Source organism: Ambystoma mexicanum, chromosome 10 (genome assembly GCF_040938575.1).
Source record: "Ambystoma mexicanum isolate Mex_15411 chromosome 10, UKY_AmexF1_1, whole genome shotgun sequence".
NCBI lineage: Eukaryota > Metazoa > Chordata > Amphibia > Caudata > Ambystomatidae > Ambystoma > Ambystoma mexicanum.
This window is the reverse complement of record NC_090932.1, coordinates 392,361,049-392,388,261: the sequence shown is the minus strand read 5'-3', so window position 1 is coordinate 392,388,261 and position 27,213 is coordinate 392,361,049. Positions and strand designations below refer to the sequence as shown.

Sequence of the window (27,213 nt, the reverse complement as noted above, 5' to 3'; positions counted from 1 at the left end):
ATAATCCATAGACGACAAGTGCTTTGAGCACACCACTCTTGCTTTAAAGAGCAGCATAAACAACTCCTCTAATTTTAGGTAATTAAGTAGGTTCACCAATACCATAGTCAAAAGAAAACATTCTCCTTTACATTTTGATGAAGATATCTCGTGTATGGTATAATGTTAATCTGCACCTTTTGGGCCTAAAATAACGTCTTCCTAACATTTCCTTCTGCATTTCAGAAACTGGGGGTTGGGTGGTGTGGGAGGCATTCATTCGTGAAGAGCCCCAAAAACAATTGGCCCATCTATCCTGAAGTGCACAACTCTGATTGCCCTAAAACCCGAAGGTTCTGCAAATTCTACTCAGCCACATTGTCCATGATTATGTGAGATTGTAGCACTATGTACTTACAACTAGCAGTCCAGAAGAGGACATAGTGAAAACTGCTTGGACACGTGAACTACATCTCCTGTTTTTGAACATGATGCAAACGCCCAGCCTGTGACTGATGTACTTTCCCCGCAGTAACCAGAGTGCCGGCAAACAGAACATTGACTGCTCAACAGATCAGCAAGGAAGCTATGCAACTTCCAACTTGCAGGAGGGCTATTCATTTGTATTTTGCTTATTTATACAGCGCACCAAACCCTTAGGTATCAGTTATTATATAATTGTTAAACCTAAATCACTCAATCGGTAGATTTTGGATTAAAAGTTGTAGCCATATCATGAAATCATTCAGACAGAGAACGGTATTCATTTGATTATTTTTAAAGCTAAATACCATGGGCCAAGCAGGTGTGCATCAACCCAACCTGGATACTAGTCACACCAGCTGCCGATTAACCTGTTCATGTGCATGGATGCCAATTTCACAGGTTGGATGGATCTTCAGATCTTCCAAAATATTACCGAAGACTCACCTTTTAAACCATTGCAATAACCAAGCTGGTACTGATGTTGAATTTAAACATGGACGCCCTATCTCTCAAGAGGAATGTCAATACGTTAGACTTTTCTCACTTTAAATGTCACATGTCTGTGCACAAAGCAAAACTATTATCCTATGCTACGGCACGTTGAGCACTCCACTGTCAACCAGTGATCATAAGGCACTGTGCTAACATAGGGTTAGTAAGAAAGAAAAGCAAAACAATGGAAATAGAGTGAAGGAGAGTAGGCAGCAGGACATGGGCAAAGAACAGATCAAAAGGCATAACTATGCTTGGGATTAAGGGGCTTAAATCAATAGATGTGTCGATGCAGAAGCAACCACCTGGGAGATAGTAATGGGGGGCGGCCATCAGCATAAAGAACAAGCAGCTTCTTGGTCTGGACTTTAGGAATATGGACATGCAAATTACTCATTCAGAAAAGACCTAGCAACCTGCTTGCATGGTAGAGTGAACGTTTAGAGTAAAGAAAATAGAGGCTCGACTGTAACAGTGGGTCTTCCTTGAAGGTGAACCTCTGGCTGGCTGCAAGCCTTGGAGTGGTCGAAGCCTTATTGGGCATGTCTGTTGACGCCAGTCTATACCTTCTGCTGATGCTGAGTAGGGTAATTGGGTAGCACCAGAGAACTACTCTTGGAATGATCCACATTGGAGAGGGTCCCATAGGAGATCACCTGGGAATCACCCTGGTTGAAGTAGATCAAGAATACACCACCGGGTTCTGAGATGGGAGAGTGCGGCAGGGGGATGAAAAATGCTCTGTTGACATAGTATATGTATTTACATGAATTGTAATCAAATTAAAAAAAAGAAAATCATAATTTTTCTTTTGAGTTATGTTTGTATTCTATATTTTTGTTATCTATAAAGCAATCATTCAAATGTGTGCAATATCAACAGAAATGCTTCTTAAAAAAACATACTTCATAAATCATTCCAGGGACAGCATATCTAAGCTGAAACCCAGGATTCGATCTCAATTTGATTTCTCTTCACAGACCACTATTTTCGGAGAAAACTTTGGCCTTTAAAAACAAAGTGCCTTTACAAAGACATAAGTTGGTCATTTTAAAAGGCTATAGTAGGAAGCATCTAATTAAAATGGTGTAATGGCCTGAAAGGAATGATGGAGATTTCCCGTCAGACCAGGACGCCTGATTGGCCAGCGTTATGTCTCCGGGCCTATTGCGTTAGAGATTTACCAGCCTATGATGTAATCCAGAGTTTCCATTTAGTGTAGACGGCCTCTGAATAATGAGAACCCATCATCATTAGCTGTACTCTGCATTTGTATGGCTAACACAGTTTACTACTGGGATGACTTCCATCCTCTTTCACTAGGAGATGGAAAAAGGCCCACAGTTGCCTTCGTTCAAGCACACACAAGGTTAGACCCACCTGCATGTTATGTTATGTTAACTTGTAAAGCACACATGCAACGAAAGGCATCTTGGTGCAAAGCAGCTCTGCAATAAAATGGGGAGGAGAGAATAGGTAAATGGTTGATTTAACTCAAGGGGTAATGAGAAGGAGAATGCCCATCCGATGCTTCCAAGATCTACATGGACGATGCAAAGCAAGAATGCAGTATCGGAACAATCCCAAATGACATCAAATAAATAATTAACATATTTCAGAAACCAGGGATTCGCAAAACTGCGTGTGGCACGTGAATTTGACAGGACTAGAAATGCAAACATTATTAATCAAAACTATCGGTCCACTGGGAAGACCACCCTTAGGCCGCTGTGTGATTATGCAAATGGGAAGGCAGGATGAAAGAGCTAGTGCTGTATAGCCTTGGAGATATTTGTCAAGATTTCCCGTGGTGTGTAGATCCAAAAGTATGCCATTGCATGACAGGAGTTCCCATTTCGCCTCTCTGGGCTCATGCCACCAGCGGGGCACATACTAATGCTGTGAGAATGAGACTACGTGAGAAATTGAAATCAGAGTAATTTATTAACCTCTTAAATGCCAAGGAGGAGTATGCTCGTTCTTTTTACATAGACTTACATAATAGCCTGGCACTTAACACGTGTCAAAGACAACTATCAGTAGATCTACACAACAGCTAAGGTTTGCAAATAAAACAACACATATAGACGATAGACCTATTCGTGGATAGACTGCTATAGTTTCTGCTAAAAGAAAATAATCAATGTAGGTTTAAGGTTGAGCAAATCTGAACCAAAATGTCCCACTGCTGTACTAGCACAGATTGCAAAAAGACCTGTACAAATATTCTCATGTTGCTGCAGAAGCTTATCACGAATCGAAAGACTGTGCAAAGTGTGTTGTGGCACTGCACAAAACTCTCACAGTTCGGAAAAACCCACACAATGGGCCTCATTACACGGACGGCGGTAACCATGGTGCTATTAGCGCCATGGTTGCCGCTGGTATTTTACCGATTCCGCCTTGGTGAATGGGGGAATTACCGCCCCATTCCAAGGTTGGCGGGGCTGTAATTCCCCATTCACCAAGGCCCTTCCCCATTCCCATTTGAGCCCCCATAGGGCTCAATGGGAATGGGGAAGGACCAAATAACGGTACCGGTATTAGCGGTACCGTTATTTGCCTGAAGTCCCTCAGCGGGTCCCTTCCTTAACGTGTGGTCTGGCCACACGTTAAGGACGGGACCCGCTGAGGGACCTCGTAATATGGCGCTAAGGGATTACCGGCACCGGTGCCCTTACCGGTGCCGGAAATCCTTTAGCGCCATCCGTGTAATGAGGCCCTATGTTTCTCCTGTTACTGCACAAAAATAGCACAGATAAAAAAAAAGACGTGTGCAAAGATTCTCGTGGCGCTAATTGAATCTAACATGGGAATGAAAAACCACACTGCACACAAAACCACACAAAGCCGGCTGAAATGAATTGATGGTGGAAACAAAATGCTGATTTTGCCGAAGTGGAATGCAGTGCGGATTCCACACTTTTCGCTTTGTGGGCAAAGATTTTGCTCACCCCTAGTCCTTAGTAACGTACCTTTCAGGAGACATAATGAGCAGCCTGACTGCTAGGAATTATTAGACAATAAAGCAATAACAGTGTTCAATAGAGCCTATCAGGCGTGTCACCTGAAAACGGTAGACTGTGATTTTTTGGTTTTTGAGGAATCCAAACTTCACCTTCGATCTTTTCGAAGGTTTGAGGCATCACTCAGCCAGCTAACCTACAAACTAAGGATCATGAAATGGGTGACTGCGGTCCACAAACTTTAGGATGCCCTTCCACTGAGCATCAAGTCATTGGGCCTCATTCCGAGTAGGGCGGTAAGGGATAACTGTCACCGGTAAGGAGAACAGTGCCGTTAAACCATTACCGCCCTACTACGAGTTCCCTTTGAGGGTCATTCCTTAATGCCTGCTTTTAGCAGGCGTTAAGGACGGGGCCCGCAAAGGGACTCCGGGGTCAATAACGGTACTGCAATTTACGGTACCGTTATTGTCACCTTCCCCCTTCCCATTGAGCCCTATGGGGGCTCAAATGGGAATGGGGAATGGCCCTGGTTAATGGGGAATTACCGGTCCCTCCGACCTCGGAATGGACCGGTAATTACTCCATTCACCAGGCCGGATGTTTGGACGAGTTCGGAGGCAGCCATGCCGCAAATAGCGGCGCGGTTACCTCCGAACTCAGAATTACCTTGATTGACACCATAAGCTTTAGCAGGTTATTGAAATGTCTGAGTTTCCACACTGGGACCTGTCTGCAAATGGGGTAGGAGTGCAGTGATGCTGGTTGGTTTGCCTTGTAAAGCCTTCTCCCAATCTTCCTCTGAATAATCAACAACACTCTAAGATTTCCTACCACCTTCAACTACAGACACAGACTCCCCACTAAAGTCCACTACAGGCCTAGTCATTAGCACATCAATACTAACCGAGCAACGACTAAGCTCTTCTCTTTAGCCAACACACTCTCCCACATCAGAGGCTAAACAGATTCAAAGCACTGTAGTCTATCTGATCTTGGCTCTTTCCTATGAATGACATACTCCCAAGTCTCTTCCAACAAATTCCAGAGAGCATATTGTCACTCAGGAACCAGGTACTTCTGACCTGCACCTATCAACACCAGAGGGTTTGCATCTGCCTTTTCCACTTTCCCACTAATAATACCCACCTCTACTTTTCCCATACAGAGATAAGCACACCAAAGCCACTAATAGTGGCAGAAAGGCGTTATACAAGACCACTTCTATTATATCACATTCTTTGCTTCTCATATGTACCACATACTGGGTTATTGGAACCTGCACCTTTTTTTTCTACAAACTGTCCTAAATGGTTTGTAGATCTTGTTCTCCTACAAAGGTAATTCAGTATAGGTCTGAGGTGGTGGATACACACACAGCCATCAGGAATATGGTAATGTTTCTGGCATGTGCAAGTGCATTCTGTGGATGCTCTTCGGCCTCAGGCTTTTTCCCAGTCAGTTCTTGTGGTCTGTAGGGAGGGATGAGTTGTGTTTAACTTTTTGCAATCTAGTGGTCTTCAATATGTGCAAAATTCCTGTGCAGCGTCTTCCAAATCAGTTCTTTCACAGCAACAGGATGGTGTCTGAAGGACATGATGGGACTCACACTGAATATAAACTGAATGAAAGCACTCACTTGCTGGGCTATAATTTAATGGGAGACTGCTACTGTGATACCAAGCTACCTGTGTGTATCCTCCCCATGTCTCCATCCGGAACACCCTGTGTGGCATAGATCTGTGCTGTGCTTCCTCTCCTCCCTCTTCTCCCTCTCGCTGTTCCCTCTCCATTCTACCTACACTTCTCTATGGTGCTCTCAGTCACACCCATCTTCTCTAACTGATTTTCTATTACATATCTTATCCCTCTCACAAAATCTGGACGGAAGAAGCTCAAAAAGGACATCCTGATTTGCAATACAGGCCTTCCCTTGCTGACACCCACGTCAGTACCTCCTCCAGAAATACTATCACTGACATCCTCTTTGTCGTTCCCTCACCCATCCTATAGGCCTTACATATGGTCACTGATATCTCTCCTTTCTCGACATCTCCCATTAAATGGTGGCACAAGATGGGAGGTCCTCCCACTCTGCCACAGCCCTCTCCAAACTTCATCTCTCTATCGCAAATGCTCTCCATATCCTTACCCCTGTCAGGAGGATCCATCTGAAGGCTGCCTCCAAGTGCAATTCTTCATATGACTCTGACTTGGTCGATCTGAAATGCAATTGGCGAGTAGAAGTGGAAGGCTTCGGCACATCCTCTGACAAACTGTCTTGCTGTATGCTCCAAATGCAATACAGACTCACCATTTTCTCCAAGAAGAGGTTGCACATTCAAGCCTGTGTCTCTGCAGCCTCTAAGAGCCCAGCCAAACTTTTTAAAATCTGCAAGGAGTTGGCCAATCCTGCAGTCACTACATCTCCTGTTCCTTCCCAGGCCCTCTGTATGGCCTTGGCCTCTCATTTCACCACTAAAACTCAGGACATCCTGTCCATGCTGTCCTCCTCTTCTCATCTCTCTCCCTCTAACTCTTGCAGACTGCCCTCTAGAACCCTTACCTATCCTCTCCTCTCCTCTCTCTCTCCTTTTACACCTGATGATGTTTCTAGATAAGCTCAGTCTATGAAAGTTTTATCCTAACAGGGGCTCTGCATGCTCCTCCAGAACCATCAATGACAACATTGTTTCCCTCACTCCAGTCTTGGTCGATTTCTGCAATCATTCCTTTGCCACTGGACCTTTCCCCTCTTTTCCCAAGCACTCCCTCATGAACCCCCTCTTGAAAAACCCTCTGCTGATCCTTTCTGCCCACCCAACTATCGGCCAATCTCTATCACTCCTTTCCTGGACAAACTCCTTGAGAAACTGGCCATCTCTCAGCTGAACCTTCACAAGTAATCCGCTGGTTATCTGCATGACTTCTGTCTGGCTTCAGATCGTCCAGAGGCATAGATTCTGCTGTCCTGAACTCCTGTGAAGATCTGCTTTTAAATCTTACGTCCAGCTCTCACTCTGTCCACATCCTCCTCGACCTCTCCTCTGCCTTTGACACAGTCATCACACCACCCTGATCAACCGTCTCAGTGTGAACCTTGGCATCATTGGTCAGGCTCTGGTGTGGCTGATCTCCTTCCTCTTGGACCGACCCTCCCAGGTCCAACTTGGGTCCTTTCTATCCACCTCCTCTCTTTCCATGTGTGGTGTTGCCCAAGGCTCTATGCTATCACCCTGGCTCTGTGATTTCTATCGGGCTCCGATGGTCCACCTGATCTCTCCATTCTCCTCTAAGTTTCAGTGCTATGCCGATGACACTCAGTTCTCTTTCAGACTACTTCCAGCCTCCTCTCCCTCCTCACTCATTCCTGACTGTCTATACACTATTCAAGGCTGGCGTGACTCTAACAACCTCTGTCCTAAAGCCAATAAAACAGAAATTCTTCCCATAGTGGCCCATATGCTCGCTTTTCCTCTGTTACTCTGGCTGCCCTCCTTGGACCCCCTCCCCTTACCCTCCTCTGAAGCAAAAAACCTTGGTGACATCTTCGACTCCATGCTCTCCTTCTCTCCTCACATCACAGACCTTGTCAAGAAGGCCCACTTTCAGCTGCATCTCATCAGAGGTATCCTACCTTTTCTCACCTTCCCCAGGAAACTCACTATCTCTGGAGCTCTGGTTCTCTCCAGGATGGACTACTGCAAAAGACTCTCAATCGTCCTTACTCTACTATTTGCCCTCTTCAACTAATCTAGAACATGATTGCAAGACTTATTCCCAGCCTGAAGCCCATTGACCATATCTCCCCAGCTCTGAAATCTCTCCAGGGGCTCCCTGTCTCTTGAGGATCAGGTCCACAAGACTATCTGGGGCAGTGGTCCACTCTATATCCCAAACTCTCTTCCTAAATACCTTCCCTCTAGAGCCCTCCACTCAGCTACCTCAAACACTCTGCGGGTCAGACGCTTTTCCAAACAGAAATAGTGGGGTATATTTCTCTACTCTGCAGGTGCCTTCCTGCGGAATGGCCTCCCTCCCCCTCTTAGACTTGGCAGGATCACCTGAAGTTCTGGAAATTGCTCAAGAATTTCCTCTTCTATTCTACCTTCTCTCTCACTCTTCTAATCTACCTGTCTGCTCATCCTGACTGGTGGCGTGGTTGCCCTCAGAGTCACACAGGGTACCTCGCCACCCTCCTTTGACCAGTCACCCTGCACTGCCTTCTGTCCTCCGCAGCACTCCGGACTAGGACTGTGCCTGTCTAGTACTCTGCTGTCCTCACACTTACTTAGAGGCCTGCTGCCCTGACTGCACTTCCCCTCATACTACTTCCATGTACTTCTCCTCCGGCCCCTCCCCTGCACGTCTTGTTGTACTTGGACAATCTGAATGTCCCAAGGCCTAGAAAAACAATGTGTCTTGTCATCCCTCTGTCTCTCTTCCTTGTCTTGTGCCGCCTACAAACATTGTTTAAAGGTGCTTTATAAATACTAACTTATATCATAACATTGGTTGTGCACCATTTTAGCAAGGACATGCTACATGTTCCAGCCTATCATAAAATAAGCATCATCCAACATATCCAGATGCAGTTGAGGTACTGATACAAAATGTGCAGGAATATTTTGGTTGCATTTTCTAAGAAGTCATTTGTTCTTCTGAATCATAGTCTGGCATTTGTTGAAACAGCAATCAACAAACTTTGAAAACTGACTGTGATGGCTACATGGTTTGAATGGTAATATACATCTTCCTTCCTTCCTTCCTTCCTTCCTTCCTTCCTTCCTTCCTTCCTTCCTTCCTTCCTTCCTTCCTTCCTTCCTTCCTTCCTTCCTTCCTTCCTTCCTTCCTTCCTTCCTTCCTTCCTTCCTTCCTTCCTTCCTTCCTTCCTTCCCTCCCTCCCTCCCTCCCTCCCTCCCTCCCTCCCTCCCTCCCTCCCTCCCTCCCTCCCTCCCTCCCTCCCTTCCTTCCTTCCTTCCTTCCTTCCTTCCTTCCTTCCTTCCTTCCTTCCTTCCTTCCTTCCTTCCTTCCTTCCTTCCTTCCTTCCTTCCTTCCTTCCTTCCTTCCTTCCTTCCTTCCTTCCTTCCTTCCTTCCTTCCTTCCTTCCTTCCTTCCTTCCTTCTCTGCATATTGTCTCACTTGATGAAGAGGAGATAGGGAGGCTGCCAAGAATGCACAACACCATCACCTAGCTGGTCTGGGCTCAGAGATCTGACACTTGTATATCAAATGGGTATAGCTTTAAGATGTGTGTTCTCTTATCAGTCATCATACCATAACCAGGTATGGATTATTCATAGAGATTGCCATTCCACTAGACAGATAAGACAATCATTTTAAGGTGTAGCTCAGAGATGCAGAAGTTAAACTACCACCTCTGGCTGCAGTGACTTTGGGTCAAATTGTCAGCCAGAGATGCACGTTTGAGTTTAAAACAGCCCTGTGCCACTCAAGAGCAGGTGATTCATTTGTCAAGAGACAATTGCAACAAGGGTACATATGTGCACTATGTATTTGTCTGATTAGCAGACTCCCCTTTCAGAAATAGAATTGCCAGCAATATTTTGTATTCATACTAATCAAAAAATGTAGGGCTTTCACACCCTTGCCACTTGGCGTTATCTCACAGAGCAGTCAGAAGAGACTTTATTCCATGCCATAGTGGAAACATTCAGCTGTGATAGATCACTATATTGGCACTGAAAGCCCTGCTGTTGTAACCTACAAAACACATAACAATCATCACCACACTCACAACTACCGCAGAACATTTCAGATTATTGCTTATTAATGGACAATAATCTCCAACATCCAAATCATCCAACCTCGAGTCAAAAGAACATACCGCTCACGCCTCCGCTACCCAACATCAGTCTCGAAGACAACCTAGAGCCATTCCAAAAGACACAGCACAGACTGTCAACAGTGGTGCAAGGTTTTGCAAATGGTCAATGTGCACTGTTCAAAGCCAGTTACATAATACACATAGTTGTACCGTCTTGCCCAGCAGACATTAATTTCATTCCTACAGAGTCTCACATCTGCTGTGCAGCCACTCCTGATCAATAGAGCGTTTGCACTTGAAGTTAAGTACTTCCCTTACCGACTGAGGATTAAGCAGGCTTGACCTTAAAGACACTCATGTGATCTTCATACTCAGGGGTAGTAAAATGGCACATAAAAAAAGAAAAGAACAACAAAACATGTATACAAACACCTAACGCATGTAAACAATATTCTTCCTTGGACTATTTGTTTTAACATGTTTTCCTGTTAGGACATGGTCCTGCTTGGAAACAAAGTGAGAGAACTTAGTGGATAGCTTGGAGATATTCTAACACAGTGTTAAGACTTGAAGGTCAATGGCCATGCGGACGATTTGGTCAAATGCCAGGTGCCACTCGAATTCTACATGCTGAGTTTGTTGTGCTACATGGTATGAACATGTGCGTTAACATATAAGTAAATTCTAGAATTATATAAACAGTTGTTACCAGTTTCCTAGCTAAGAATGTATTATAGTTTACCTTTCTCATTTGCGTCTGTCCACTTCATATTTAAAACACATCTTCTTTGTGTGAACCAGATTTGTCCAGATCAGTTCATGTATCTTAAATCACTTTCAAAGGGCAGGGTCATCAAATGTGAATTTCTGTTAACAATTAATTTGTTATGTTAACTCAGATGGTTACGCTTAATTAAAATGTCCGGAAACTGGCAAATTTTTGTGTGCCTATTTTAGATAATGATGTTAAGTCATCCAAAATCCAGTTTGGAGTTGTACACCTTCTGGTCATATTGCTGCAATGACTTAAACCAGCAATACTAACCCAGAGCCTTTGTTAATGGGGATTTTCGATGTTTGGCTGCATGATGATGCAGTCTGGCCTCTGTCACCCACTCTAGCCACTGTAAATGCTCTAACGAAAGCCGGAAATCGGCTACTGTTATATCATTTAATGTTAGTTGATCTTATATAGCTCAGCTTCTGGGATTTGACGCTTGGGACTTATTACGAGGTAGGGAGCCAGCAACCTCGATTTACCGTTTCTGCCGCCCGATATCCCAGTAATATCGGGATATTGCAGGCGGCGGTGGAAACAGCAAGTTCCCATTCCCGTTGACTCCCATACGACTCCATGGGAATGGGAACACTGAAGCACTGGCACGGTTGTTAACGGGGCCTTTGCCTCAGTGATTTATCTGCCAGCAGGGGCCTGAATTACAGGCAGGTCAGGCCTGCCGGTAGTTCTCATCGCCTACCGACAGACTCAAAGTGAGCTAGACCTTCATTCCGGACCGGCTCACTTGTAATGAGGGCCATTGTGTGGTAAACACATCGATTTTTGCTGCACGCTAAATTATTCATGACACACCAGCTTCAAAAGTGAGCCTTGCTGAGAACACTACCTCCAAAATGGACGTCTGGACTTGCAGGATTTGCTCATGGCCTTTCACCTGCCGAACGCAGATCTTGCAGGACAGCTGCGTGGTGGCGGGGGTGTAGCGCTCCAGGGAGAAGGCACACTGCAGAGGCTGCTGGTTACTGGCCCACACGCGGGAAAAAGGAACTTCCTGTGGGGAAGGAGACGAGTGAGCATACAATTTACACCGTCACGATCAAGCAAAAGAATACACGATTTCCTCAATGCCTTTTCACAGCAGTTGCCTAGCATTTGTAATCAGCCACTGGCACAGCCTTGACATGCAACAAACAAAGGCAATAGATTCATTTGGCTTTCGAAGCCATCACATCAAGGAAGCAGAGGCCACTTGTATGAAAAATAATCGTGAACAGTGTTCAATGCGTTCTTGCTGTGTTATTTGATTGAGTCGTTAATATTGACATGTGTGCTTGTCTATGAACATCGTATGAAGATTTGCAGCAACAATCTTTTTCCTCATGTGGGTGCGACAAGGAAAGAGGACCAGGTGGGCTGGAACCACATTCTTAAGGGCTAGGCGACGGAAGTACGGTAAGTCTCATTGTCTCCATCGCACCCCCGCTAAATCATGCCCTGGACCTCACACATATGCCAACCCCATTCTCTGAAAGTGGTGAGTCCTGAAAACAGGAAGTGTCATGGACCACAGTGCAGCCACCAATGCTGGTTCCACCACCACAAAATCAATAAATTAATTTGCTGCTTAGTCATATCACAGCTACACATAGAAACATGATTACCATTGTACAATGGTAATCATAATGAATATGGAAATCCATTTTAAAACAAATTAGGAACATTTGGATTTCTTTAAGTACATAGAAGTTTGAGTTAATATAATGCCAATTACATGGGGTAATTCAGATGTAGGTTGCCTTCCATATTACCATTAGCCGTATGCAAATAGTGATAGAACAGACTGGTATTTGTGGTACTATGTTACAATGTCCACACTGGTGATATTCAAAACAGCCTGGGTTTCAACATTCGACCACGGTCATGTTATGGGAATAAATCCATTGCTTGGGCAAAGAGTTATTGGACCACATTGCAAGATGCATTGCCATGTAGACATATTGCTCTGGGTGATGTTGAACACATAGCTGGCATGTTTCTTCTAAGGTGTGATGTAGGTGACTGGTGGGCAGAACTCGGCTTTAGGGCATGCAATAGTGAAATCCTTTGTAGCAGGGTGGTGGCTTTGGGAGTGTGATTCTGATCATTAAAGCAATCTAGATAGTTTCACCAACATGGTTTCTAACTCCTCATGTGTCTGGTTGCACAAAATACACAATGCAATATTTTTCTTGGATCAAGAAGCTCTTTGTCAGGGTTTTGCATACACATTGGTTCAATCCAATGTGTTTTGTGTTGTGTGATGGCTGTTCTCCCACAATTGGTCACCTATGAGACAATACGATGAAATATATGGCAGTTCAATTTAATAATATGGATAAAAGCAGTGTCTGGCTAAAGCAGAGGTCTGCAACCTTTGGCACGCCAGATGTTTTGTACTACAACTCCCATGGGCCCAAGTCAGCAAAGTCAATGGTAATGGATCTTGGGGGTTGTAGCCCAAAACCACTACTGAGCCACAGAATGCAGACCTCTGTACTAGAGTACCCCTCGAGGGTATAAAGAACCCGTAATTGTGATTTCAGTAGCTCAATTTCTCGCTAACTCATTGTTTGAATGTCTGCGTTTCACCTCATAATTCTGGTTGTTTAGTTTGGGCAGCTTCAGAATTGACAGCATGAAAAAACCTTCTTCACATTTGAGCTCGAGGCTCTCTGATATAGAGGGTTTGAACACATGTGTAAGTGGGAGCATTGTTGGAAAGAGTCCCGTGCCAATTTCTTTTTGTTGTCTGTACGTGTGTGTAATTGGTCAGGGTGTGCCTGTGACAATCTAGGTGCTGAGAGGAGAGGTGTCCACGAATGTTGGCTTTTTCCATGTCATCCCTGATGCAACATCCCCCTAAATGTAAATAGTGCCTTTGTAAGTATGGTTTGTCTCCTAGTATAACATTATATAACACAGGGCCTCATTACGAGGTAGGAGGTAGCCATGGTGCTATTAGCACCATGGCTACCCCCTTACCACATTCCGAGTCTGGGTTCCCGAAATAGGGACTTACGGGGTCATTCCAATCTTGGAGGACCCGGTAAGTCCCCATTCCAGGAACCATTCCCCATTCGAGCCCCCATAGGGCTCAATGGCAATGGGGATGGAGCTAATAACGGTACTGCAATTTGAGGTACCCTTATTAGCTCTGAAGTCCCTTAACGGTTCCCATCCTTAACACCTGGTCAGACCAGGCGTTAAGGAAGGGACCCGCTAAGGGACCTCGGAATAGGGTGGTAAGGGATTACCGGCACCGGTGTCCTTACCGGTGCCAGTAATCCCTTACCACCTACCTCGTAATGAGGCCTAGTGTGGGTCATTACGAGGTAGGGGGTAACCATGGTGCTATTAGTGGCATGGATACCCCCTTACCGGGTACCATGTCCGGGTTCCTTGAATGAGGAATTACCGGGCCATTCCGACCTTGGAGGGCTGGGTAATTCCTCATTTAAGCAACCCAGACCCGGTACATCCCCATTCCCATTCGAGCCCCCACAGGGCTCAATGCGAATGAGGAGGGTGCTAACAACGTGCCCGTTATTAGAACCCTGGTCTGCTCGTGGGACCCGCTAAGGACGCCTGGTTTTACCAGGCAGCCTTAGCGGGTCCTGCGAGCAGAACACGTAATTAGGCGGTAAGGGGTTGACGGCTCCGGTACCTTTACCAGTGCCGTTAACCCCTTACTGCCTAACTTGTAATGACCCCCAGTGTATTTGACACATTTTGCAGCACAATGGTGCGCACTGAGGCCTGCAGGGCGTGCATGCACAATATATAAGAATTCAAATAAATAAATAATCAGGAAGATTGAACTGCATCCAGGTGCAAGGATTACATTAAAAAGAAATGCAGCAAACATTAGGATCTCCTAATTTAACAAAACACATGGTTATTAAAAGCGTCACAAGAAGAGGTCAGAGAATTGATTCTCTGAAATTTCAAAGGCAGCAGGGGTCGCAATGACAATTCCCTTTGCCAAGCATTCACAAGCAAATCCTTCAAGGCACTAGAATAGTATGCATACGATTTTAAACTGCACTCTAGACACTACAATCAACCAATGGGGAGGCGGCTTTAAACCATTACTGCAATGGGGCTTCGGCAGCCTGCAGATGAGGCACACGGATGAATTTCCAACCCATCGCAGATAAGGTAGTTGTGAGATGGAATTACAAATTACCAAACTTCTGTGTTTAATTGAGCTGGGAATTTCCAGAGGCTCCAGTCACATTTTGATGCTCATTCCTTGGGTGACACAATCAAAGCCGGTGAAGTTGCAGCACTCCTGCAAGGAGATTCTCATCACTTCCCCCACTGGATGATTAATAGCCATCTTATAAAATGACAGCTAGGTTCTACATCTCATCTAAGTAATTTGAAGGGGGAATGATGGGGTGGTCACTGAGCAGGTGTGTAGACCCTAGCAACATCACCTTTTCTTAAGGTGGGTTCAGTTCAAAACCGTTGGGAATTGTCCTTATCCAAGCACTCACCTGGTTCATCCAATTTAAATACGAAAGTTAAACCTTCTTTAGCAACAGTGTCCTTAAAGCCATCTTCAGTCCAAATTCTGAAAGGGAGCCATCAAAGCAAAATATTAAATGAAAGTGGTTGCAATGGTGATCCCTGGGGGAAACCTCAATCATCCTGGAAGTGTTACAATGGTGACCCCTGGGAGAAACCTCAATCAATCTGGGTGGAAAATGTCAGAAAGGACATCATCTTTCATGCTGGACTCTTTTCATTCGGAAAGATCAGAAACCGTTGAGGGTTCGCTCAAGCATGACTCACGTTATTATGAGGTAAAGTTGCTAATATCCACTGCTCAGAGGTCCAACATCACCAACAGTCATAAGCAGCCCTTGTTAGCATTCAACAAGATGTCTTCACATAGAGAAGACAAGGTCACAAGGTCGATCCAGTCCTATGTTTTGGGCAGGATGCCAATTCCATAAGATCATAAATGGTATATCTGTCCACACGATTCTGTAATTTGAAGGTCACCATTTTCTCAAGACTCTATGAGGGCCAGGAAAACCCAGAAATAGGACGGTAGTGTTTTTAAATGGTGTGGTCCAAGGGGTACATTTTGATCTGGGGTTTAATGATTGACTCTTTGTGATTTGGTGAGATACGTTGATGAAATCCAACATTTGTAGGGCTATTATTCAGGCATGGTGTATAGTGTCATCACTGTTTGATGGGTATCTTTTAGCCCATTAATAAAATTTTACGATTTTCAATTATTTGCCACCATCTTAACACTGCTGTTGTGTTGCAATGGGGTCCATTTTAGTATAGTATTTAACACATGATCCTGGCAGTTATTGATCTTTCCATCATGATGAGTGGAGGGGTTAAGTAACCTCAGACCTATCACACCAGCATTAGCACTGGTGTTGTTGCTGCAACCCTCCATGACTTAAAAGCGACCGTTCACCAAGAGAAGAGCAACATTGAATAGTGAGCTATCACTTAATATTGGCATCTGGTCATATGCCAATTTAATACATTTAAGGGGACAGGTATGCCCCCTTCTATTCTGATAGCTAATGCAGATTCCCTGTTAAGCTTTCAGTTGCAGAATACCCTCGATCCATTAATTTGCGAGGTTCATATATGGTATGATATGATCGTTTATTTATATAGCTCCTACACACAATGTGTTTCAAAGCGCTCCAAGGCAAGGGAGGAAACAAGGGAAAATACAACCACATTCTTACAGGCCATGAACAGTAAGGATGTGTAATTAACTATCGTACTCGGCCTGACGACATTTCAGATAGTGCAAGAACTAAGACATAGATAAGGAAGGGAGGGGGAGAGTGGGAAGGAAATGGAAACAGGTGACTACAGTACTTGGCCTGACGACATTTCTGGTAGAGCCGGAGAAAAACAAAAGGTGAGGGAGAGGGGTGCAGAAAGGGAGGGGAGGAACAAAACAAGCGACTATCATACTTGGTCTGATGACATTTCAGATAGTGCTGGAAGGGTGGTGGGGAGGAAAATTCCGCTGGTTTGTATGTACTTAAGGCAATTGCCGAACCACACTGAACATTGTTTTCCACAAACAGCATCACCATACAGCAAAACATGTGCAATAAAGCAATAAATGGGAGCAAGAACCCACATGAGATATGATGGGCAGAATTTGTTATTTGACAACATGCCAACTTTGCCATGATAACGCCGTGCCCATACATACAAGAGCCAATGACATACCTATGAGAAATGGCAGAACACCTGGAGGAAGATATCCACTTCACCCAGATCTGTGAACATTTCCCCTCTGACAAACTGCTCGGAATACTTCTGCAAAGCCACCTCACTTGCAATGTTGCACCAACTAAATAGGTTCATAAGGATGGAGTTGAAGTGAGGCACCTTGAGGCAGAATTGGTAAGGACATTACATAAGCCAGGTTGTAGCCATATTTGTACACACACAGATGCACAAACATCCTTTTTGTAATTTAGACTTTTAGAGTTGGCCTTCAACCGTTGCTTTTGTCTTTTAACTTTACATGGTCATGTGGCTTGATATTTTACCTGCAGATTTCAAATTATTGCTTGACTTTCAAACATGCTTGTTTCTTCTGGTTCATCAATTGATTTTCTTCCTGTTATAGATTCTCTTGGTCCTGTTTCCTTCTGCTCTTTTCCATCTATTTATGTCATCATTCTCTTTATTTTATACCAACGCTCAGAGACCGGATTCTCTGAACTGAAGCTGCCAACAACACATCAAAGCTATCTTGCTCTTCTTCCTCTCAACCCCAATAACAAACCCCTAACCCCTCCTATTGCAGATCCGCAAGAGCGCCAAGAGACCAAAGCACGTGGCAAAAGTGCACAGTACAAGAACCTTTAACATAACATAATATTTTATTAATCTTTGTGTAGTGCAAAAAAAAATAAACAAATTCAAAACTATGTAAGTGCCGATTGACAATAATCTTTAACATTGATGCAGTAATTTGAGCAGAGAGGAGGAATTCAGAGGTAGGAAAGCCGCAAACAGAGGTCAGAGTCGAGAATTCTGCAAACGAGTAGGCATCTCAAATGTGGCTGATATTGGAGGTTAGACATTTAATGTGCCTAGGCCGTAGCAGGGATGCTCTTTATCGTGGCATTTCAGTTATTCCAGTGGGTAGGCTCCACTGAGTCACAAGGATCCACCTTGTAGTGTAGGATCAGAGTAATAAATACATGCAGATGGTGGGAAGAAGCACCCGTTTCTGAAGGTGAGGGAATCTAGGGGGATGGCCATAAGCAGGGTTAGTTCCAATTACAAACAATATAGTGGATTAATAGGATCATGATTGATAATCCATCTAACCCTATGCCTGAAGATAACGCGTGGGTGAATGCTACAAAAATTAGTGAGCATGGTTCTGCTGCACACAAAGCCCTCTCCGGATAAGACAGTTTGATCCAGTGATTGTGATTTTATCATAGAAAACCCACTAATTATCTCTTTGACTAAAGACATATTTCGAGAAGGAGATTGGTTCCATTGCTTATATATGTAATTTTTGAGGTAACAGGTGTATGTTTTCTACAGATCCCAGATTCAAATCTTATCTGGTCCAACCCAAGCATCCATCCCTTTAAGGCTTGACAAAGATCTGGGTGCATGCCATTTAATGACAAACACATCTTTACAGTGGGGCCATATACCATTGCACCATCGCATTGGCATTGCAATTTCAGAACGATGGGTTATGCGCTGCTGTCTACTGGCTTCTAGTGAGCTATGTTTTCAGGATTAGAACCTGTAAACAGCAGGTTACACAAAGATGTCTGAAGTGTGCTATGAACTCAAGAAAGTAGTTTACTAGCTTATCCTGGATTTGTTCTCATATCAAACCAGGCTACACCACAGAAAAATACAGAATTTGCAAAGTACGTTTGATTGAGCCCGAGGCAGTCCATAACAGGCGAGATAATCACATGGAACCCGGAATTGGATAGGTTTTAATTAGTGGAATTTAACCGTGCTTCTAATTTGTTATTTTATTTTTGCAATGTTGATAATTTGCACAAGAATTGGCAAAATATAATGTCCAATTTCACAAAATTGGTGAAAGCAAAATTATCCAATTTTCCATACTGTTACATTTGACGTGTCTGGCTTTTGGGCTTCTAACATGATGGGCCTCATTACAACCCAGGCGTTAAGGGTTTAACAGCGCCGTTGGCGCCGTTAACCCTTAACGCCTGATTACCATTTTAACGCCTGCTTTCAGCAGGCGTTAAAATCCAAGGCGCTAACCCGCCTTGGTGCTAATTACGGCACCGTAATTTACTGTGCCGTAATTAGCGCCTTCCCCACTCCCATTATGCCCTATGGGGCAAAAATGGGAATGGGGAAGGGTAAATGGGGAATGGGGATTTACCGCCCCACTCACCTTGGAATGGGGCGGTAAATCCGCCATCCACCATGGTGTAAACAGAGTTTACACCATGGTGGTAAAGTAGGGAACTTACTGCCTGGGTTGTAACGAGGCCCGATGTATCTGCGAATGTTTTTGAGAATCCAACTTTCCAAGAGGGCATTGCTTTGCAATTCGTCCCAGCAGGGAATTGCAATATTTGATTGAAGAACAGCACAAAATCAACCAATACTTTCCGAATCAAATCCAATGTCCTACAGTACATTTTACAAGTAAACACATATGTTTTCATTGCCGGCAATTATGTTTATAAAATATGGTTTATTCTGCTGTATGCATTACAGTACTAACACATTCAGAAAGCATGGACAGTGCAAATACCTTTCCTCATTTGCATGATAAACCACTTCAACAGCTGATGCACAAATCTATATATCACACCTCATGGAAAAGGTTTTTATGTTTCTTGATATTACATGACTGTATATAAATTATTAATCATCACTCTTTTAGCGTATGTGATAGAACTGTAAGCCTTCTTTAAGAAACACATTTTTTGCAATGCAAATTGAAGTGTGTCATTATCAGCAGTGTATGCTGGGGATGCAAGTCATGGTTGATATGCCTGGGGCATGTGGCTCGACCATGACCCCAGCCCCACCAAAGCACCCTGTTATCCGCTGCACCTACCATCTATCCCAGTTCAGTTTCCACTCTACCCTCATAATGTGACCAATGGCTAGTGCCCATGGCTTGCAGCCATGGCCAGTCTCCATGCCACATTCCCCAATATGCAAATTAGAGTACACATTTGTCCTTGCAGAGGGCCAGACCCACTACCCAGCGAGCAAAGTTATATCACTATTTTTTTTACTTTCTTTTTGACACTTTAAAAAAAGTAAAACACAGGACAGATTTGCAGAAGCATGCTTTCAGGTCCTTGCTGATGCTCCTCCCGCACTTTGCTGCAATACTCTCGAGCACTCAGGGCTGCAGCCACAAACAGATTTGTATTTCCCATTTAAACCTAGGACCTCGGCCATGCCGCATGACCCAATAAGTAAATCAGAGTAGGCATTTGTCCTTACAAAAAGCCGGTCTACTGTCCAGGCACCAATGTTATATTACTATTTTTTGTACTTACATTTTCACACTTTGGAAAAATAAAACATAGGAGAGATTGCAAAACCATGCTTTGAGGTCCTTGCTGATACTCCTCATGAATGTTGCTGCAAACCTGTCCAACACGTCAGGTTGTAACCACAAGCCAGCCAATTTTGTTTCCCATTAAACCTATTCTGATTTTGAAAAACTTGACCACATAGCTGGTCCTAAGTGGCCATGCACATTTTAACCCCATTTCCGGTCCCTCGTTGCCATGGCCCAAGTGCTGGTGCAAGTTAAGTTTGCTTAGCTTACCATAACTGGCACATTTCTGGGGTTTTTCTGTTTTACTTGTAACCTTAACTTCCCTTTAACAGAGTGTTTTCAATGCATTTAATAGGTTTCTTTTTAATTAGAGCAACTTAACTCTAATGTCTGTTTTACATTGTTGTTTCACAGTGGGTGTTTGGGAGTGAGCATGTTCCCTGAAAACCCAAAGACTACAGCTATGACAATTCCTTGCAGCAGAATCAGCAGTGATTGATTACACCTGCAGTGGCTCTTTGCTGCAAGTGAGACTGCCTCCTTGATGATGCGATAAGCACAGAAACTGGTCAGAAAAGAACACCAGTATCAGTGGAGGTGAATTGTGCATGGAACCAGAGTGCACCACTTCCATCCATTGTTGTTTATGTTTAAGGTACTCTGCAGGGTGCAAGCTCCAGGGTCCTATTAGGTGCTGCACCAAGGTGATATATGCCTGGCTTTGGATTGTCACACTGTGGGCCACTCCCCTCCCTCCCCCACTGTGGGTGTTTGAGAGTGAGCAGTTTCCCTGCAAACCTAATGGATACAGCTACTATAATTCCTTGCACCAGAATCAACATTGATTGATTACACCTGCACTGGTTCTTTGCTGCAACTGAGACTGCCTCACTGATGACGTGTAAGCATAGAAAAAGGTCAGAGGAGAACATCAGTAGCTGTGGAGGTGAATATTGCAGGGAAACAGAGTGCACCCCTTCCATCCAGTACTGTGTATGCTTAAGGTACTCTGGAGGGTGGAATCTCCTGGGTCCTATAGAGTGCTGCACCAAGGCGATACATGCCTGGATTTGGAGTGCCACACCGTAGGCTACTCCCTTCCCTCCCGCCCTGTGGGTATTTGGGAGTGAGCAGGTTCCCTGCAAACCTAATGACTACAGCTACCATAATTCCTTGAAGCAAAATCAACATTGATTGTTTACCCCTCCATTGGCTCTTTGCTGTAAGTGAGACTGCCTCCCTGATGATGTGATAACCACAGAAACCGGTCTAAGGAGAACACCAGTATCTGTTTATGTTTAAGGTACTCTAGAGGGTGGAAGCTCCAGGGTCCTATGGGTGCTGCACAAAGGTGCTACATGCCTGGCTTTGGATTGTCACTCTGTAGGCTACTACCCTCCCTCCCCCACTGTGGGTGTTTGGGAGTGAGCAGGTTCCATGCAAACCTAATGACTACAGTTACTATAATTCCTTGCAGCAGAATCAACATTGATTGATGACATCTGCACTGGTTATTTGCTGCGAGACCGCACCCATGATGATGTAATAAGCACAAAAACCTGTCAGAGGAGAACATCAGTATCTGTGGAGGTGAACTGTGCAGGGAACCAGCGTGTGCCCCTTCCATACAGTGCTGTTTATGTTTAATGTGCTCTGGAGGGTGGAAGCTCCAGGGTCCTATAGGGTGTTGCACCAAGGTGCTATATGCCTGGCTTTGGAGTGCCACAATGTGGGCTACGTCCCTCCCTCCCCACTGTGGGAGTCTGGGAGTAAGCAGGTTCCCTGCAAGCCTAATGACTACAGCTAACATAATTCATTGCAGCAGAATCAACATTGATTGATTACACCTGCACTGGCTCTTTGCTGCAACTGAGACTGCCTCCCTGATGATAAGGACAGAAACCGGTCAGAGGAGAACATCAGTAGCTGTTGAGGTTAATTGTGCAGGGAACTAGAGTGTGCCCCTTCCATCTAGTGCTATTGTACAGAGCCTGCAGTAGTGGCCCTGTAGTTATGGTTAAGTTGCTCAACCCATAGGAAGAGCACTTTATGGATGGCTTATAACTTTGACCCCCCTGGACGGATCCTTACAAGCCTTTGCAAAAATAGCATATGGCCCCGTCAGATTGATTCTGCAATGTTTGGTGAGGTTTTGTCAAGGGGAAGCAATGTTACAGGGGGGGTCCCAAAATGTGTGGTTTGTCCCATAGATGCAATGGAAAATAAATTGGTCATGCCTACAGCCCAAACCCTGGACAAATGTTCACAAAATTTGTGGCAGGAGCAGCGGCTTGGTCCCAAAAGTGTGCTTTTGTAAATTTGGCGTAAATCTGTCTTATAGTTTTTTTTTACATTTTTTTAAATGACCATAAAGCAGTTAAAAAAGAAATAGTGATATCTGGGTTCTGCGTTCCGCAGACTCATTTCCCTGTCCGGTTCAAGGACAGGCCTCTGTTTGGCCCAGAGGACGACGTGATGTCTGCGGATATCAGACACGCCAGCTGACTGATCGGGGAATAACGTGAGGTGCGTCATATTTGTTAGGAAACACCTGACATGTTGTATTTGCGGACAGTGGCCGGTGTGGCCATTAACAGCAAAAAAAAACAGGCGTGTTTCTTCTCTAATATTCGCAAACAGCCCAGGGCAGTCCTGTGATGTCCGCGAACATCAGAGATGTTCTGGGACATCTTTGCTTATTTGTGCAATACAGGGTTGGAGAAAATCAGATTGTGGATGGCTTATAACTTTGGCGCCAGTCAATGAAACTGCATGAAATATTGGTATTGCATTCTAGACCTGACTCTTAATGATTCTGCAAAGGGTGGTGCTGTTTTGTCAAGAGGGAACAAAATGAGAGGGGGCTCCCCAAATATTGCAAAGGCTTATAAATGTGGTGCCATTTGACAAATCTGCACATCAGTTTGCAAAACGATTGTAGACCTAGATATGAATGTTTTTGCAATGTTTGGTGGGATTCTGCCACAGGTGGCAAGATTAGAGGGGGTCTCGAAATGTTTAGATTTCTTATAATACGTTTGCTGTTTTACGAATGTGGACAAAAGTTTTCAGAACGATCATAGAACTAACATTCAATGATTGTGCAAAGTCTGAAAGGATTTTGTCAAGTGTGGGCTAAGGCATATGACTACTGTATGTACACATATTTTGACACTTTTGAAAAATAAAACATGTGCAGATTTGCAGCAAACTCGTGTAAGGACCTGAAAGCATGCTTTTGCAAATGTGTCAACATTTTATTTTTTGAAAAAGTGTTATAATGTAGGTATAAGAAATATTGATATACCACGAGGGACCAGCAATGTGGTTAAAGTGGGCATGGCCACCAGGGACCGGCTATGTGGTAAAGATTTTCAAAATTAGGATAGGTTTGAATGGGAAACAAAAATTTGCTTGTGGGTACAGGTTGAATTTCTGGATGGGATTGCAGCAATTTGCACGAGGAGGACTTGAAAGCATGGTTTTGCAAATATGTCCTGTGTTTTATTTTTTTTCAAAAGTGTAAAATCTAAGTACATAACAGACTGATATAACATTGGTGTCTTAGCAAGGAGAAATGCGTACTGCAATGTGGTCATTGGTGCATGTGGCATGGCTGAATCGGTAGGTTTGAATGGGAAAAAAAATATGTTGCTTGTCGTTACAGCCTGAAGTGGTGGACTAGATAACAACAAACCTGCACGACAAGCACTAGCAAGGATCTTACAGCATGTTTTTGGAAAATATGTTTTGTGTTTTATTTTTCAAAAGTCTAAGAATGAAAGTAGAAAAACTAGTGATATACATTTGATGTGTGTGTAGTTGACCTGGCATGCAGCAAACGCAGATGTGTACTCTGATTTGCTTACTGGGGAATGTGACATAGCCGAAGCCTATGCCCCGTGGATTTGGAGACTGGCCATGGCTGCATATCATGAGCTCTGGCCATTGGTAACATGATTAGGTTATAGTCAACACTGAGGATGCAGGGTAGGTGCAGTGAATAATAGGGAGAGTTTGGTTTGGCTGGGGTCATGGTGGAGCCTTATGCTATAGACAATTGAACAATGATTTCCATCCCCTGCATCTGGTGCTGATAATTATGTGTTGCAAAAAATATGTTTTTTAAAGGGGGTTGATAGTTCTTTCATATATATGATGAGAGGAATTATTAATAACTTATATACAGTGATGTAACGCCATTAAAACCTATTAAATTTGACAGGAAAACACTATTTTAAAGGGATGTTACGGTTAAGATGCATCCCACTCTTGGCACTCCTCTGCTCCAGTAGTTAGCCAGTGACGTCCCACCTTTGTATCCCCATTCGTACTGCCTCTTCTATTTAAGCACTTCTCTCAGGGCACAATGCATATGCACATTTATAGGAGCATTGTGTACAATTTGTTTGTATAAGTAAGGGAAATGCAGATACAAAAGATTTGTAGAAGATTGTTAAGTGGCATTTGGTGTGTGGAAGCTTAATATGGCCATAGGGTTTTATGTACCATTTTTGGAAGTGATTGGTGGATGGACAGAAACAATTTTCTGTCCCAATATTTTTTCTGTATCATAAGGACCATAATCGGTGGATGGATCTGTGACTGTTTGAAAGCAGGCATTGAGGGAGTTTTATAAATATAAAATGAAAAAGGGTAGAAGGGCTGCCCTGTGCGATGGTGTGTACGTGCCATCCGAGTCTTTTATTGATCCATGGCCTGGAAAGGGGACAGTGGAGACAGTGTATCGTTATGAAGGTCCATTGATTATGGTCCTTGTGTTATGCTAGAGAAAAATATTTGGGACAGAAAACTGTTTCTGTCCTTTTATATTTTTGTCTAGCGTACAATTTTCCATTAGCAGCCTGGGTGGGGGAGCCAGCCAATCAGGTGGCTAGGAATGCAGGCTTGAACCCCCGGTACAAGCCTGTGTTCCAAGCCACCTGATCGCCGGCTCTCCCTGTTGCCATCTTCCCCACCACTCTCTGTCCCATTTTTTATTACATTTTTTACCCCCCACCCCTATTCGGTCCTTCTCTTCACCTCCTGAAGGCTGCCATGAAAAAGGAAGAGGGGCTCCGTACATGGTGGCCATCTTGGAAGAGGATTTTCCTTCCTATAGCGGGACGCCATGCGCGTCCCACTGTAGGAAGAAACATCCTTTTATTTATTATCCCGGTTACTGCTTTGGCAACCTGGGATGCTAATGGCCTTCATCCCAGGAAACGTATTTCCAAACTGTCCGTAAATTACAGACGCATTCACGGACACGTCATCGTGCCACGCGCCTAATCATGTGACACTGTCTGGAAAGTCTGCGATTACATCAGATGTTAGCGGACGTCGACAAACCCTAAAAATTTGCAAAAGTGTACAGAAGTGTTAAAAATGATGCTAGAAGAAGAGTTTTGATTTTAAACTTTGTAAATTGGACAACAATCGCACCTGGTGCCCCAAGACTATGGAACTACTGGGTATTGTTCACCCTCAAGACGAATCGGACCTGTGAGGCCTTATATAATGTTGCTTTTCTAGGTTTTTTTGTTGTTTGGACCCCGCTTGGTGTCTCTGGCTTAAAACTTTCCCTGGGCTACTGGACTGTATTGATGGGAATTGAGTATTTAACTCATCTTTTGAATTTGAGCTGTTGGCGAACCTGTAGAATCTGGAGGGGGGACGTTTGTCAAAGGGGAGTTTCTGTTAGCACTAATTGTTTTGTGTTTCTTTGAAAACTGTTAATAAAAACGTATTGGAAAAAAAAATGTCATATTGGGATAAGTATGATATTAGTAAGTTGTAGGAAATTAAGGGTGCACTGGTAAAAACCTATGAAATTCACTGAAAACACTTTGTGAAAGGGAGGTTATAGTTAAGTTGCACTAATAAAAACCTATGAAATTCAATGAAAAACCATTGTTGAAGGGACATGGTTACAAGTAAAACCTAAAAACCTCAGAAATTCAACCTAAGCAACCATAACTCGCGCCACCACCGTGCACTGCTAAAACTAACACCCAGGACATCAAAGATGACATCACAAATGTCATTGATGTTTATTTCTAAGATCGGAGCCAGGTGTCTAATGCAAATATATGATTTGTTTGTATTTGAATTGTATTGGGGGTTGGAAAAGCACATTTACAGACACACACGAGCAACCCCCCAACACACATGTTATGTAAAGTCACCTGGATATGGCCCTCATGTTATGCACCTATATCTCACCTATGGTTCCTCCCATTGCTCCGTGCACTGTTGAGCCCCAAACTTGTGCTACAGAATGTATTACCACTGTCTGCTTAACTTCTTTGATTTGGCCTATTAAAAATGTATGTCCTTTTCAGCTTCAACCATTTAATTCTGTGTTTTCGGCACATGTACATGGTCTTGTGTATTCGGGGTTGAAGAATTAATGCATTATTAATTAGTGATTGCTGGCTTCTGTCTTAAATTTCCCCGTATTTTCCTATTTACATCTTCTCTGTAGCAGAATTTTTTCACCGACCGCGGAGGCGTTTTTCAGCCCACCGGTGGAATATTGTAAAAAAAAAAAAGCGAGATGGCTAAATAAAAACAGGACTGCAGCACTGAGCCTTGTCATCTTTCTCTTGTACTAAAATGGACAATAAAGTATTTTTCAGAGCCAAAAAATAAATAGCTACTTAGGGGCCTGGCACCAGCATTGCATTAAGCGTGCAAGCCACGATAAACCATAAAGATTAACAGAGGGAAATGTTCGTGGGTATGGCTGCCTTTTTTAATCGCTCCCCTACGTTCGCTTTGGAGAGGCGGCCTGGAATGGAGCCCGCTAAAACACAGAGCAGAGGCCCTTCTAGCGGAGAAGCAGTAAAGGCAATAATCGGAATCTCATGTGCTGCATTAAAGACGATGTCCGCTATGCATAAAATAGTGATGGTCTGAAGGAGAGAGAAAAAATAGTTTATGTGATGTGGGCCCGGCACAACATTAGGGCCTTTCAACCGTTTCAATTGGAAAGGGCCGCCACACATGTGGGGCCTCTGCAAGACTATGATAGATGGAAGCTTAATAGCTTTCTAAGTAGGCATGTCACAGTGTGTTACTCGCTGGACGTCTTCCTTTGTTCTGCTGTGCAGAGGCTAATTAACCTGCCCCATATTAATCTGCAGTTATTCACGTCCTCGCTACATGACTT

At 43.9% G+C, this 27,213-nt stretch overlaps 1 protein-coding gene across 4 annotated transcripts in view; it reads right to left on the bottom strand.

The window, feature by feature from the left end:
• The window catches only part of UNC5D (unc-5 netrin receptor D), a 1,559,947-nt gene that overhangs the window by 74,157 nt on the left and 1,458,577 nt on the right, over positions 1-27,213 (bottom strand). For 3 of the 4 annotated variants that reach the window (XM_069617969.1, XM_069617972.1, XM_069617970.1), the window contains one exon: positions 11,337-11,501. The exons of the other annotated variant lie outside the window; for it this stretch is intronic. In XM_069617969.1, the coding sequence (XP_069474070.1) occupies positions 11,337-11,501 (165 nt within the window). The remainder of the gene's footprint in view (positions 1-11,336; positions 11,502-27,213) is intronic. 4 annotated transcript variants of the gene reach the window in all.